Here is a 15,837-nt window from a genome sequence, read left to right on the forward strand (position 1 = left end):
GACCACCAAGAAGACGCTTCATCAAACACCACATCTCGTGAAGTGTAGCACCTTCCACTTGTTGGATCACAACATTTCCGCCCCTTTCTCTGACTGTCGTATCCCACAAAGATACATCTAACAGCTTTCTTGTCAAATTTGCTCCGTAAATGATCAGGAACAAATACATAACATACACAGCCAAATACTCGAAAATAGCTAACTGTAGGTTTCATGTTCCACAGATTCTCAAAGGGAGAAACAAATCCTAACCTTGGTTGAGGAAGTCTGTTGATCACAAAGGCTGCAGTCCTCATTGCTTCAGCCCAAAACCTTCCCGGTACGTTCTTTGCATGTAGCATACTTCGACAGACTTCTGCAAGATGCCGGTTCTTTCTCTCAGCTACACCATTTTGTTATGGTGTATTGGCACAAGTGTACTGATGACATATTCGACATTCCCTTAGGTATTGAGAGAACTCACTTGAGCTATATTCTCCCCCGTTATCTGTGCGCAGGCAACGGATCTTCTTTCCCATTTCTCCTTCGGCTGACTCTCTGAACTCTTTAAACTTTGAGAATGTGTTAGATTTTTCTTTCATAAAGAAGACCCACACATACCTTGAGAAGTCATCAATGAATGTTACCATGTACCGCATACCACCAACGGACGGTTGCTTAACTGGTCCGAACACATCAGAGTGAACTAACTCTAATGGTTCTTTTGCTTTAAAGTTCGATTCCTCATATGGCAATTGGTGTGCTTTACCATACTGGCATCCTGCACATACTGTGTCTGTTCGCACGTCCAGTTGAGGAAGCCCCTTAAGCATCGACTTTTTCACCATCACACTTAGCTTGGAATAGCTAACGTGACCTAACCGCATGTGCCATAGATCTGATGTCTCATTTTTCCTTGTCCTATCTACATATGCAGATTCTGCTGACATTACGTAGACTGACTCCAATCGTCGCCCCTCCATTGTTGGTGTTTCTGAGATTTTGAGGTCACGATACACCTTCACATCTCGTGGACCGAACAAGACATGGTGGCCTGATGATGTCAATTGAGCCACAGATAGCAAATTTTTCTTCATTCCTGGGACATGATAAACATCTTGAAGTGGCACCTGGTTAGAATTATATCGAGGCTTAACTATTGTTTTACCGATGTGAGCTATCGGTAACCTTGAGTTGTCGGCTGTCACCACCACACGACCTCCCTTGTATTCAGATATATTTTGCAGCTTCTGTTTATCACCCGTCATATGATTTGAGCAGCTCGAATCTACGATCCAATCATTTTTGTAGTCAATGCGTTCTGGTGTTGTTACCGTGAGGGCTAATTCTTTTTCTTCCTCCGTAGCGAATAATGCTTCAGCATCCCAGCCATTTTCACTATTCTCCTTCGAACTGGAAGTAGCAGTATTACTTTCAACAGGCTCTTTCTTGGTCCAACAATCTTTCGCCATGTGGCCCATCTTCCCGCAGTTGTAACACTTGCCACTAAACTTTTAACTATTACCGCGATTCTTCCAAGCTCCCTCTGGACGAGAGCCTCCATTTCCTTGGTGACTTTGCACCTTTTCTCCATCCTTTTTAGATCCACTACCAGTGTACCGCTTGAAGGTGCCTTTGCTTTTGTTGGTGTAGAGCGCTTCCTCTTCACTCTTCAGTGAGACTCCTCCCATTTGCTTGGCCATAGCTTCTTGACCTGCAAGTAAATTTTCAAACTCAACAAGCGATGGTTATGTCGGCCATCCTTGTATAGAGGCAATGAACCCTCGATATTCGGGTCTCAAACCATGGATAATTCTTCTCTTCATCCTGGTTTCCCCAATAGGAGCTGTTGGATCTAATTCTGAAATTTCGCGGCATATCGACTTCACCTTGTGAAAGTACTGGGCAATCGTCATGTCGCGTTGTACCATCGATAGCAGCTCATTCTCGAGAAGTTGCAATTTTGTATCGTTCCTCTTTGAAAAGAGTGTAACAAAAGTGTCCCATGCTTCCTTTGGCGTTTTAGCATCCCGAATGTGCTCCAACATTTCTTCTTCTATTGTGGTCTTTAAAGCAAACATTGATTTGCCTGCTTTAATTTTCCACTTCCGCAAGACGCCGTTAGCATCTTCCGCTGCCGGTTGTGTAACTTCACTACCACCGACAACCTCCCACAAGTCTTGACCTTGAAGGTAAGACTCTATACACGTTACCCACGTGTTATAGTTTTGGTTGTTGAGCTTCTTGATTCCTCCAACAACTTGAAGATCACCCATCGTATCGGCAAGACTTTGACTACACCGAACAAGCTTGAGTGACTATCGTGCAGAGTAATACACTACTCTCGACACAAAGAAGCTCCCTCTCAAGGTTTGTGATAACCCCAGCAATAATCTCAAGAAATCTTTTCTGATGTGGAAGATCAGTCAAAACTGCAACCACAGAGCATACTCGGAATTTCAAGAGACTTTACAACCAATGCTCTACCAAGAACTATCCCTGACCGACTTGGCTCTGATACCAATTGTTGAATAAGAAGAGTATCTAAGATAACTCTAATGATCCCAAGAAGAAGAAAATAGAGCACACTCTTAAAGAAAGCTCACAAAACAAACTAATTAGCAAAGCTTTTCTTATTTAGCTCTAGGCTTTGTTTTTCCTTGGATGATATACAATGCTTGGGGATTTGGGTATTTATAGCAAACCAAATGAAAACTACACCACACACTTAATTAAACTAAGATTATTTAGTACCACACAAAACCCACTAATTGCACCTAATTTTTTCCACTCAACCATACCTAACATTACCTAACTTTGCAATTGTAAGCAATTACATCATCAAACTATATATGGACTTGGACTTTAGATTGGGTTGTGGATTACTTATGGTTTTGGGCTTGACATTGATTCTCAACAAACCAATGTTTGTCAAGCTTCTACCAAGTAGATTTCAAATTTTCATGTGTAAATAAGCCTCTGATATATATACTGGTTTCTGATTCTGTAAAAGTCAAGGTGGCTTTTTTGTAAAATAAAAAAAGATTAAGAGGGAAATTTTGGATCAGATTGAAATCAAATCCTACCTTCTAGTAACTAGTTGCAATCTGATGCCCTGACATGCTAATACTCCCAACATGTCGACAGAAGGCACGTAATTGATATGTTATAGACTGTCTTAGTTTCATTTTCTGTCAACAACGAGACTGTCATGACATTCTCTTTATCGTTATATATTTGCATACTATATACGTACATATGTATTTTTTTAAACTACTTTCACTTTCTGTACATGTCGTCACAATTCATTAAATTGCACTTTTTTGTACTCCAACTTATGATCCACATATTATAAATATATGCATACTTTTCATTTTTAATACACGTTATTTAGTCATATTTTTAATAATACACATGAAATTCACGTATTTTATACATATTTTTAACATATTATTGAAAAACAAAAATAAGTAAATATTAAAATTTAAGAAAAAGTTCTAATCTTTCAAAGTATCATTTTTACAAAGTTGCTAAATAATGCACGTACGTATTTTCACATAATATACCCGTTTCATATTTTACTATGATTCTCATTAGTGTTTGTTTTATTCAAGTCAACCAAATATTAAACACACCTTAAAAATGCTATATTGTGTTGACAAAGCATGAGACCTGACAGATCTTATAAGATGATCGTAAGATAATCATAATAATAGTTATAAAAAAGGGAAGAGGAATAATAATTGTTATTTAAACTTTTTTGAACAAAAGATACTATCTACAGACTTAGCCTCAAAATGGGCTAACATTAATATGATTCAAATTTGCCTTTGATGAGAATTGAACCTAAAAACTCTCACTTATACCATCTCCATCCCTTGAGAATAAAACTTAAAAATTTAAGCCACAAAATTTTAAGCAATAACTCAGAAACGGTTTTTCTCCTCCAATGGTTATGGCTTAAAATTTTAGTCTGAGAAATAATGATGTTAGCTTTTTTTTTTTTTAATAACTTTTTTGAAAAATAAAATTTATGTAGGTTATTCTAATTTTATTTTTATGAACAATTTTACTTAAAAATACTTAAATTCTAATAAATAATTAAAAATCATACAAATACATAGGTATTTATAAAGTTTTAAGTGGAATTTGATTTAAATCATTTCTATAAATTATTTTAGACATTATATTTAATTTGAGGCCGTCAAATCTTTTATTTTACTGTTAGATTTGATTTCATTTGATCACTGTGACATCCCACATCGTCCAGGGAGAGTGATCCTTATATGTATATTCTCATCCTTACCTAACACGAGGCTTTTTGGGAGCTCACTGGCTTCGGGTTCCATGGGAACTCCGACGTTAAGCGAGTAGCGCGCGAGAGCATTCCCAGGATGGGTGACCCATCGGGAAGTTCTTGTGTGAGTTCCCAAAAACAAAACCATGAGGGCGTGGTGGGGGCCCAAAGCGGACAATATCGTGCTACGGTGGTGGAGCGAGCCCGGGAAGTCGTCCCACCCGGGCCGGGATGTGACAATTTGGTATCAGAGCCTAACCCTAGGCGCGTGTGTGGCGACGAGAACGTCGGGCTCCTAAGGGGGGTGGATTGTAACATCCCACATCACCCAGGGGAGTGATCCTTAAATGTATATTTTCATCCCTACCTAGCACGAGGCCTTTTAGGAGCTCACTGGCTTCGGGTTCCGTAGGAACTCCGAAGTTAAGCGAGAAGGGGGCTAGAGCAATCCCATGATGGGTGACCCACTGGGAAATTGCTCGTGAGTTCCCAGAAACAAAGCCGTGAGGGCGTAGTCGGGGCCCAAAGCGGACAATATTGTGTTACGGTGGTGGAGCGGGCCCGGGGTTCCGTAGGAACTCCGAAGTTAAGCGAGAAAGGGGGGTTAGAGCAATCCCATAATGTGTGACCCACTGGGAAGTTGCTCGTGAGTTCCCAAAAACAAAACCGTGAGGGAATGGTAAGCCCAAAGCGAACAATATCGTGATACGGTGGTGGAGTGGGCCCGGGAAGTAGTCCGCCCCGGGCCGGGATGTGACAATTTGGTATCAGAGCCTAACCCTGGGCGCGTGTGTGCCGACGAGGACGTCGGGCTCCTAAGGGGGGTGGATTGTAACATCCCACATCACCCAGGGGAGTGATCCTTAAATGTATATTTCCATCCCTACCTAGCACGAGGCCTTTTGGGAGCTCACTGGCTTCGGGTTCCGTAGGAACTCCGAAGTTAAGCGAGAAGGGGGCTAGAGCAATCCCATGATGGGTGACCCACTGGGAAATTGCTCGTGAATTCCCAGAAACAAAACCATGAGGGCGTAGTCGGGGCCCAAAGCAGACAATATTGTGCTACGGTGGTGGAGCTGGCCCGGGAAGTGATCCGCCCCGGGCCGGGATGTGACAATTTGGTATCAGAGCCTAACCCTGGCCGTGGTATGCCAACGAGGACGTCGGGCCCCTAAAGGGGGTGGATTGTGACATCCCACATCGCCCAGGGGAGTGATCCTTAAATGTATATTCACATCTCTACCTAGCACGATGCCTTTTGGGAGCTCACTGGCTTCGGGTTCCGTAGGAACTCCGAAGTTAAGTGAGAAGGGGGTTTGAGCAATCCCATGATGGGTGACCCACTGGGAAGTTGGTCGTGAGTTCCCAAAACCAAAACCGTGAGGGAATGGTAAGTCCAAAGCGGACAATATCGTGCTACGGTAGTGGAGTCGGGCCTGGGAAGTGGTCCCACCCGGGCCGGGATGTGACAATTTGGTATCAGAGCCTAACCCTGGGCTCGTGTGTGCCGACGAGGACGTCGGGCTCCTAAGGGGGGTGGATTGTGACATCCCACATCGTCCAGGGGAAGTGATCCTTATATGTATATTCTCATCCTTACCTAACACGAGGCCTTTTGGGAGCTCACTGGCTTCGGGTTCCGTAGGAACTCCGAAGTTAAGCGAGAAATGGGGGCTAGAGCAATCCCATGATGGGTGACCCACTGGGAAGTTACTCGTGAGTTCCCAAAAACAAAACCGTGAGGGAATGGTAAGCCCAAAGCGGACAATATCGTGCTACGGTGGTGGAGTGGGCCCGGGAAGTGGTCCGCCCCGGGTCGAGATGTGACAATCACAGTCATGGGTTATAAGTAAAAAAACAAAAGATGGTTTTGAAATATGATAGTTTATGGGTCCAGAATAATTTAAGCCAAACTTAATTTCTGAGGAGAATTTAGCCCAAAGATTTATTTTTTCCCAAATGCTTATTTTAGCCCCATGATTGGAGATGTTTGGAGGAGGTTTAAAGTTTATATTTTAAGCTTTATTCTATGGCTCAAAGATGGTCTTACAAGTGAAGAGAAAAACCATTAAATCGTAATACTAAGTGACCATGCTACTTGAACTAGATATTCTATTTAAAAACCCTAAGTAATTGAGAGAAGCAAACGTATCATATGCTGTGTTGTGATGGAATCCAAATTGAAGTGGCATCACTCACCAGCACATGAATTTGACAAGTATGCTGAATCTTTATTCGGTTGGTAAGGTGAATATAAATCGAAAAATATATTAAGTTAGGTTGGTTGATCAAAATAATATACTCTTTTTTTATATTCAAATTTTAATATCTTTAATAAAAATTGGAGTAATTTAAAAATCATCATATAAAACAAACTATAGTTCAAATTTAATATACATAACAATGCAATTTCAACCCTTCATCTTCTAAAATGTTTCTTTAATAAAAGCTTGAATTACCTAATTAGTTGATCAAGTAAGCCTTAAATAGGATCAAAGACGTTGGTGGAGTGGTTCTTTCAAATACATGATTTTTGAAGATTTAATGATGTTAAACAACAATTCAACGTTAATATTATCGAAAAAGAAAACAACTATTAACACACACACATTCTCCTTTCGAAGAGATTTTTTACCGTTCAGGGTGCACAACCTGGTTAACAAGTGTAATATATAATTGGTTGAAAATTTGAAAAAAAAAATATTTCAATTAGGATAAACATTTCAATATCAACATTTAATGGCAAATTTAACAAATTAACTAAGATTGTACAAAATTGAAATGAAATAATAAGTAATGTATGAGCTTGAAAAATTTTAAAATTTTGTATAAGATTGCAATTGACAATAAACCTGAGCATCGAAAATGTAATTTACCCTACCAATTAATTGTATTATAAAATTAATATACCAAATCGTGTTATTGGCACATTAAAAAATTTCTGAACTCTAAATCATTGGAATTGTAATTGGGACAGTTGTCGGTGAGTAACTCTCTAATGTGTAAATTACAAACTGATGGATCAGCTTTTTTCTATTGTGAAATATAATAAAGTGATTTATTCTTCTGGAAAGAACCTATTCAGTTTCTTCGTAATTTTTAGTACAAGAATTATCTGCCATCCTACTTTCGGTATTCTTTCGTATCTTTCTGTTTGTGTAGTTATGGTTAAACCACGTCCACATTTTATATTTTTATTCATTTTTGTCTTATTATCTCTATAAAAAAAATAATATAAAATATTGACATGGCTTAACCGTAACCACACAAAACAGAAGGGCATCGGAAGTAGAAGAACAGACAATCATTGTCCTAATTTTTAATCTTCTTTTTAATGAAAATTAAACTTGTAATTAACAGCCACTTTTCGTGCTCTCCAGTCTCCAATCATGAATCACTTTATTAAATTCATTAAAAATAATTAATTGCTGGCTTCACTCACTTTATCTTCAATCCCATTGCTGCATTCTACGATTAACTTGTGCATGATTAACAACTAACAGGCATCCACAGCAGCCAAAAGCCAAAAAACACACCAGAAGAAAACCCTCTTCCAAAATCCAATCTAACATCTCAAAAGTTTTGATCTTTTTATATAATCCCAATCAAACAAGTAATTATTTTTCTGGGTTTTAATCCTTTTAGCTCAACATCCACTACATTCAGAGATCTAGAGGGAGAGAGCAAGAAAGCAGTGAAGGCAATGAAGCTGAAATGGATGCACTGGTTTAATCACAAGCACAAGCATTTGGTGGTGAAGTTTGGAGTTGCAATCCTTCTGATGGGTCTAGCTTTTCGTCTCTTTCTCTCCACCTCCAATGAGTTTTCGCCTAAAACAGAAGCCCCTTTTCCTGAGGAAACTGAGGATTTAGAACAGCCAATTTTTGTGGAATTTCCGCAAAACGAAGATCAGGATGAGATGCCTTTTCCCAGAAAAGAAGCCCAGAAAGAAACCCATTTTCCCGAGAATACTGTGGATTCAGAGCAGCCAATTTCGAGGCAAGTTCCAGGAGATGGAGATCAGGACCAGATACCTCCACCAAATGGTATTACTTAATTCTCTTTAATGGGCTGTTGTTGTTTTTCTATTTTTGTATTGTATGTATGAGAAATTTAGTTTGGAGTGAACTGCTGTTGTTGGAAAGTCTTGCTCTGTGATTGATAGTTTAGGTTACTAAGATCTGCAGTTAGGAAATTGGACTTATGCTCCAATATGTTGGGAATTGTGGATGATTTTCGGTATAGTTTTTGGCTTTCCGTATCATTTCAATGTTTTGTTGTACTGCTAGTTATTCTGATACTATTAGTTGAAAGATCCTTTTACTCTTCGTGGAATCTCTCATTTCAGATAGCAAATTCGATTGCAATTGCATTGAGTTAGTTTTCAATGGAGATAAAGTTTGTGCGCTTGTGCAGGAAAGTGCGATCTTTTCTCTGGGGATTGGATTCCGAGTACTTCGGGCTCAGCTTACAATGAGAGCTGCCCCACAATTGAAAATCCTCAGAATTGCATAAGAAATGGGCGGCCTGATACAGGGTTTCTATACTGGAAGTGGAAGCCACGATATTGTGAAATCCCAAAATTTGATCCAGGGAGATTTCTTGAAATGATGAGGAACAAAGCATGGGCGTTGATTGGTGATTCGATATCTCGCAACCATGTCCAGTCGTTGCTGTGCATGCTCTCCAAGGTATGTATTTGAATTCATAACTCACATATAAATGTTGGCTTTGCACAAATTAACAGAATATTTAGTATTAAAACATAAAAAAGAAAATAATCCTTCATATGCTTCGGTTGGATAGATGTGTTGGAGTTGAGTTCCTTAGATACGTAATAACTAATTTTTTCATTGATGGATGAGAAGGTGTTTAAAAGAGGAAAGGTAAAAGCGCTTATGGGGCATCCTGCCTCCTGAGAAGGTTGAAGGGATAGAGGAGGAACCTTTCTTTTGAGGAATAGGTTGGAAAGGCTCTACCACCCTGGCCAGAAACTAAGAAAGAGGTCGGTCAGAAAGGGCCCTTAGGTACTCGATATTTAGGATATCCTAATTGCTAAAGTCTCAATTTGTCCTAGAAGCATAACATGTTAGGATGTGGAGAATGTGTTTAATTCTCAGTCAGATACTTCCCTAGCCACCCTTCCTATTTTCGAGTAATACATTTTCATGGTTCGTCTGCCTCTTCTACTGAACTTGATTCAGTTTTCATCCTTGAACTGTAAAGTCAGTTAGTTTATCACAGATCAAGATAAATAACTTTTGATGATAACAAACCTTTTAGTTTCCAGTAATGTGATCCCCTTGAGAACTTTTTGGACTAATTGTAGAAAGTTTCAATAACTTGTGAATAACTTCTTTAAGCATTTTTGCTAGTGTTTGCTCGTCTGTTGTTCTTAGTTCGCTAGAGCTTCCGTAATATTTTGGTTTTGCACCTTTCCCAGCTTAATTTGGTTTGAGCAACCCCACAACATGAAGCATAGAAGGAAATATAACTATATACAGATATAGGGTCATGGTATACAAATACATGCCAGTGAAACTGTTTTATCTAGAAAAGTTAATTGAGGTGGTATAAAGTTGTTTCCCCACTGTCTATCCATGTCTGTACGCGCACACCTGCACATATAAAGTTACCACTATAGCTGTAAAATGACAAGTGTAGATTTGTTTTTTACTTTTGTCTCTGGAATTTTGGTCCATAGTTCATCTGTTTACAACATGCCATCTTTAATATTTGAGATTCTGGGTTGTTGGAACAAATGGTTGATTATTAGACTGTTTAAGCCTAGAACTTGACTCCTTTGAAGAGGTTGTTTAAAATTTGATTGCAACGTTGTCCTTCAGGTTGAACGAGCCGTTCAAGTGTACCATGACAAGGATTACAGGTCCAGAAGATGGCACTTCCCCTCTTACAATTTTAGTGTCTCAGTTATTTGGTCCCCATTCCTTGTCCAAGCTGCTATTTTTGAAGACTTTGATGGTGTGGCATCATCTGAAGTTGAGCTGCATCTTGACAAGCTTGATAAGAAGTGGGTGGATCAGTACCACGGTTGGGACTACATGATAATTTCAACAGGGAAATGGTTTCTCAAAAGTGCTATCTACTACGAGGGCAATGAAGTTCTGGGATGCCATTACTGTCCTAAAAGGAACCTGACAGAGTTGGGATTTGATTTCTCTTATCGCAAAGCCCTGAGATTTGTGATGAACTTTATAGTAAAGTCAGATTACAAGGGCACAATATTTTTCAGAACATCCACTCCTGATCATTTTGAGGGCGGGGAGTGGAATACTGGGGGAAACTGCAAGAAAACAGCCCCTGCTAAAGAAGGTGAGGTTGAAGTGAAGGAGGTAAATAAGATTCTGCGTGGCATTGAACTGGAGGAGTTTCCGAAGGCAGCTGCAGAAGCTTCTAAACATGGGGTGAATCTCAAACTCCTTGACCTTTTCCAACTTTCTTTGTTGAGACCTGATGGACATCCAGGTCCATATAGACAGTATCATCCATTTGAACAAGGCAGAAACGCGAAGGTTCAGACTGATTGTTTGCATTGGTGCTTACCAGGACCTATAGAATCTTGGAACGATATATTAATGGAGATGATAGTAAATGGATAAGAAAATCAGCTTACTTCGCTGCCGGAATTCTTTTTTTTTTTTTTTTTTCCCTTCTAGATCATGAGAGAGCATATAATGGATCCTGGTAAAGTTTCTTGCAGAAGTTTCTGATGAATCGTAAATTCCTTCTCTGCCTTGTCTATACAACAAATTTTCATTCTTCTCCGGTGAACCGGTTCATCTTCGCCACGACTGAATCTTTACCGGCGTCAACTGGCCTGTGATTTAGATCCTCATCTGTAGTTGCAAAGAAAAGAACACTGCAAAATGATCATGATGTTGTGTTAACCGCACTGTCAACAAGAATTCGACTCTCGCGGCATCGCCCTCCCATCCATCGAGCAGAACTGCAACCTGTGTCATTATTGTATGCTATAAGCTTATAACTTTGTAATCTTGATTCAAAATCTGTTTTTTATTTTATTTTATTTTATTTCCGAATTTCATTTAATTTGTTATTTCCCAAAAAAAAATAAAATCATGTTACTTTATGTGCTGTTAAGTGTGAAAAATGATACAAATTTTTTTATGCAAAGCTTGCATAATATCCAAATTGATTTGTTCCCATCGATCCAAATACGTTCCTCATCGGGAACAATTACAAACATTGCTCAATACTACTCCCGTGGGTATGTCAAATTTTACGTGAATTTGATGGTAGGAAGGAGGTTCAACCTATATGCTAATTCTATGTGAATTGGTATATGAATTTTTTGCGGCCAAATTTGATATGTGAAAACGGGCATTAAGGATTGGAGGAAGAGAAAATTTAAATATTGAAAATTTATTTTGGTTGATTTCTTTTTAAAAATGAGTCCTACATATAATTTTTTTTTTTTTTTTTGTCAAAGAGATCAATAATGAATCCTAAATATATCATTTATAACAATAAAAACATATGGGTTGGAGGAAGAAAAAAAATCTAATATTGTCATGTTAGTCATCAAATTAATATTTGTGCAGTATTATATGCCCTAATCTAAATTCATTTGTATGTGGCATTAAGGTGTAATGTTTTTTATGATACTTGCATATTATATTCGTGAATTATGAATTTGACACTGCTGCCTACATTAAAGCATAATCTTTTTAGATTGACAATATGTCATTTAAATAATTTTATTCTAAAACTAAAACTAATACATTGAAGGGTAATATTTTCTATTTGATTTGCATATTATATTAATGGACTGTGAATTTGACACCGCATGCTACACAAGTTCTTCTAACCAATAATTCGGATTGACATTTTGTCGTTCAAAGAATTACCGTGAAACTAAAACCAATACAATCACGAATGCATATGGTAAACTTATCCAAAAAAATCATTTGAAAACCTTATTGAAGAAGTAAATTTGAACAAAAACTATCGAAAATTGAAAAGTAAAATCCATCTATGGTAAAGAAAACAAATTGTAATCTCTATATGGTAAGGGCTTGTACCCATCTTCTACCAACGGTCAAGGCTTATTACCGGACGTCAAACAACAATTCAATCTCGAAAGTTAATTTGAATTTGAAAAAACTTACCGTTGGGCCGCCCCCTCTTTATATACAACCTCTCTCTCCCCCCATACAACCACTCAATTTCAAATTCAAAATCCTCCGGCCTCCTCTCTCTCTCTCTCTCTCTCTCTCTCTCTCTCTCTCTCTGCCATGGCTGACACTGCAATCGCGGAAATGCCCAACAGGAAGCCAAGGGCCAGCCGAAGGGCACTCAAGGACAAAAACCCATCTGGAAATGCAGCCAATATCCTCGCAGGAAAGGTCTCGGACGCCGCTCCGAGCCCGATCCAAACACCATCGGACTCCAACCCAGTGAAGGAGAACCACGAGAGCCTCTCTCAGACTCGCACCTCCCCCAAGAAGTCGGGCAAAGCTGCGGCTTCTAAGAAACAGGCCAATCAGAAGAAGACCCAACCGTCGTCATTCGAGAAAGAACTCGAAGAAATGCAAGAGAAGCTGCAAGCGATGAAGCTCGAAAAGGAGAAAACCGAGGAGCTCCTGAAGGAGAAGGATGAGATCTTGAAGACCAAGGAGGAAGATCTTGCTATGAAGGGCCGAGAGCAAGACAAGCTTCAGATGGAGTTGAAGAAGCTGCAGAAGCTCAAGGAGTTCAAACCCATCATGGTCTGTTTCCTTGATCCCTTTTATTTTCTTCATTTGCGTCCTTATTTCTGCATGCGTTGTATTCTCCTCTGTTTGGATGCTGAGAAAATAAATTATGGATCTGAAGTTTGGTTGGGTGATTCTTAATTTTGGGTTCTTAAATTTGTTTGGTTACTTGTTAATTGTAAAAAAAAAATGGAAAAAAATCCCTGAGCGTTCTTGACTTATATGTTCTTAGGGTTTCTGTTCTCGATCGCCTTTCCTGGAATTTGTTTTGTTGCATTGGCTTGATGATTAGGGTTCACATGAAATTTGGTTGATGATTTGGGATTTTTATGCTTTTTGGTTACTGGTAAATTGCCCAAAAACGGGTTTGTAATTTTTAATTTCTTGGGTGTTTGATCGAAGCGGTTTGATGATTTTGAAATGGGGTTGACATAATGGTTACTTATTTTTCATCAGGCATTCCCAATTGCTCAACCAGTGCAAGACAAGAAAAAGAAAGGTTGCCCTGAGAAGAAAAGGCCAGCTCCTGCTTACATCTTATGGTGCAAAGATCAATGGGCTGAGGTAAGTTACAGATTAGAACACTACGATTGTTCGGAGATATACGTGAGAAACAATTTCTAATTCTGCTTTTGTGGTTTTGATGCAGATCAAGAAGGAGAACCCTGAAGCAGATTTTAAGGAAGTCTCAAACATTTTGGGGGCCAAGTGGAAGAACGTCAGTGCTGAAGAGAAGAAGCCTTACGAAGAGAGGTACCAGGCCGAGAAGGAAGCTTACCTGAAAGTGACTACGAAAGAGAAGCGCGAGGTGGAAGCAATGCATCTCTTGGAGGAGGAGAACAAGCAGAAGACAGCTATGGAGTTGCTTGAACAATACCTACAGTTCAAGCAAGAAGCTGAAATGGAGAACAAGAAAACCAAGAAGGAAAAGGATCCATTGAAACCCAAGCATCCAATGTCGGCATTTTTTCTGTTCACAAACGACAGGCGACCAGCTCTGGCTGCAGAGAACAAAACTGTCACTGAGGTATTTGAAAATCACCATCCCCACATGAAAAGCCTCATAGCATATTTTAATTTGTCAATTTTGGGACTATTTCGTAGGTTGCAAAGATCACGGGTGAAGAATGGAAAAACATGACGGAGGAAGAAAAATTGCCTTATGAGGAGATGGCTAGGAAGAACAAGGAGAAGTATATGCAAGAGATGGAGGTTTACAAGCAGAATAAGGAAGAGGAAGCTTCCAATCTCAAAAAGGAAGAGGAAGAGCTGATGAAACTGCAAAAGCATGAAGCCCTGCAGCTTCTCAAGAAGAAGGAGAAGACTGAAAACATAATCAAGGTTTGCTTACTACTAAGCAAGCTGCGGTCTCCATTATTTTACTGATTTTGTTGCTGTTGTATTATTAGTTGGTTGCTAATCGAGTTGTAACGGATTAACAGAAAACGAAGGAGGAGCAGAAGAAGAAGAAGAAGGAAGAAATGAAGAATGTTGACCCCAACAAGCCCAAGAAGCCTGCATCCTCTTACCTCTTGTTCAGGTAATGTTCCTCTTTAAATGCTGTAGTCTTGTAATGTCTTATACATGAAACCCTGTAAAGGGCAAAATCGGGGTCACGCGATGAGAAATAAAAACTGATTTCGGTTTTGTTTTGAATAATGCAGCAAGGAAGCAAGAAAGGCTCTGTTGGAGGAGAGACCAGGGACTAACAGCACCACCATTACTGCAATGATTTCACTGAAATGGAAGGTACGGGATTGAATTTGGGTTCGGAAGTCGCGTTTGGTAACATGTTCACGACCCTAAATTAATTAAAACTGATCCTATTTTTTGTTTCACTTGTTGGGTTATATAGGAAATGAAGGAAGAAGAGAAAAAGGTTTGGAATGAGAAGGCAGCTGAAGCAATGGAAGCATACAAGAAGGAGGTAGAGGAATATAACAAAAGTGCTGCTGCTGCATCTACTACCTCTGTTAATTGATGATCAGACGGTGTTCAAATGTTGGTGAAACATTTGTAGGAGTTTCATGCCCATCACTTTGATGGCTAATTTGACTTTTTTCTTTCTTTCTTTTTAGTGTCAACTTTGATGTCAGCCTTAGCATTTGCTAACTATGAATGAAACATTTGAATGATTCAAATTCAAGAGTAAACCTGATCTGATTATTGAACAAATGTTTTCCTTGACTTCACAAAACTTCATATAATCACTTCAAACAATGCCCTACAAATCAGTTGGATTGTTGGTACCATAACATCCAAGTCTTTGCTTGCTTGCTTGCTGTGCACAACTTCATACAATCAATTCTCTGGTGGCGGCAGAAATTGGTCACCATTTGCATAACCACCGCAGACATTACATGGCTCTAAAACTTGATATGAGCAAGGCCTACAACCGAGCAAGGCCTACTACCGAGTGGAATGGGGTTTTCTCCAGTGAATGATGGAAAAACATGGCTTTGCCCAGGTTTGAATTAATTTGGTGATTAACTGCGTCATGTTGGTCTCCTATTCCTTTTTAATTAATGGTTAATGGTGCACAGACGGCCATAAGCCCAATATTTTGCCTCCGTCTCCAACCGAGGGCCAAAGGATCATAGGACTCGTTTTAGCCCTATCATAAAAAACCATCTTCAACTAAGGATCAAAGAGCCATAGGGCCAAACATATTATTATTTAAAAACTACAACTTAAATTCAAATCCAACGGCTAAGTAACGTTAGCTAGCCGTCGGATTTGAATTTTTTTTGGGCTATAAATAGGACCGAATTGTTGTAGGAATGGCTTAGGTATTGCTTAAAAAAAATTTTTTTTTTTTTTTTTAAT

The 15,837-nt window shown here is 39.2% G+C and overlaps 2 protein-coding genes across 2 annotated transcripts; both read left to right on the forward strand.

Annotated features, from left to right (window-relative positions):
• Nucleotides 1–7,722: 7,722 nt before the first annotated feature.
• On the forward strand, nt 7,723–11,387 carry LOC103943759 (protein trichome birefringence-like 23). The gene is made up of 3 exons (XM_009354106.3): nt 7,723–8,322; nt 8,693–8,967; nt 10,123–11,387. Exons 1-3 carry the CDS (start codon nt 7,980–7,982, stop codon nt 10,894–10,896), a joined length of 1,392 nt encoding a protein of 463 aa, XP_009352381.2. The 5' UTR covers nt 7,723–7,979; the 3' UTR covers nt 10,897–11,387.
• Nucleotides 11,388–12,490: 1,103 nt separating this feature from the next.
• On the forward strand, nt 12,491–15,164 carry LOC103943761 (high mobility group B protein 6). The gene is made up of 7 exons (XM_009354107.3): nt 12,491–13,026; nt 13,468–13,575; nt 13,661–14,038; nt 14,116–14,352; nt 14,454–14,551; nt 14,676–14,760; nt 14,867–15,164. The coding sequence occupies exons 1-7, from the start codon at nt 12,553–12,555 to the stop codon at nt 14,990–14,992; spliced, it is 1,506 nt and encodes a 501-aa protein (XP_009352382.2). The 5' UTR covers nt 12,491–12,552; the 3' UTR covers nt 14,993–15,164.
• Nucleotides 15,165–15,837: the final 673 nt, after the last annotated feature.

This window comes from the organism of the source record quoted next, unplaced genomic scaffold, assembly GCF_019419815.1.
Source record: "Pyrus x bretschneideri cultivar Hongxiangsu unplaced genomic scaffold, Pyrus_bretschneideri_v1 Contig3, whole genome shotgun sequence".
Classification (NCBI taxonomy): Eukaryota; Viridiplantae; Streptophyta; class Magnoliopsida; order Rosales; family Rosaceae; genus Pyrus; species Pyrus x bretschneideri.

Excerpts from the sequence above, each read along its gene's own strand:
- LOC103943759 (XM_009354106.3), top strand. The coding sequence starts at position 7,980 with ATGAAGCTGAAATGGATGCACTGGTTTAATCACAAGCACAAGCATTTG. Across the intron at positions 8,323-8,692 it reads CCAGATACCTCCACCAAATG|GAAAGTGCGATCTTTTCTCT; the intron begins GTATTACTTAAT and ends GCGCTTGTGCAG. Across the intron at positions 8,968-10,122 it reads TGCTGTGCATGCTCTCCAAG|GTTGAACGAGCCGTTCAAGT; the intron begins GTATGTATTTGA and ends GTTGTCCTTCAG.
- LOC103943761 (XM_009354107.3), top strand. The coding sequence starts at position 12,553 with ATGGCTGACACTGCAATCGCGGAAATGCCCAACAGGAAGCCAAGGGCC. Across the intron at positions 14,039-14,115 it reads AGAACAAAACTGTCACTGAG|GTTGCAAAGATCACGGGTGA; the intron begins GTATTTGAAAAT and ends ACTATTTCGTAG. Across the intron at positions 14,552-14,675 it reads TCCTCTTACCTCTTGTTCAG|CAAGGAAGCAAGAAAGGCTC; the intron begins GTAATGTTCCTC and ends TGAATAATGCAG.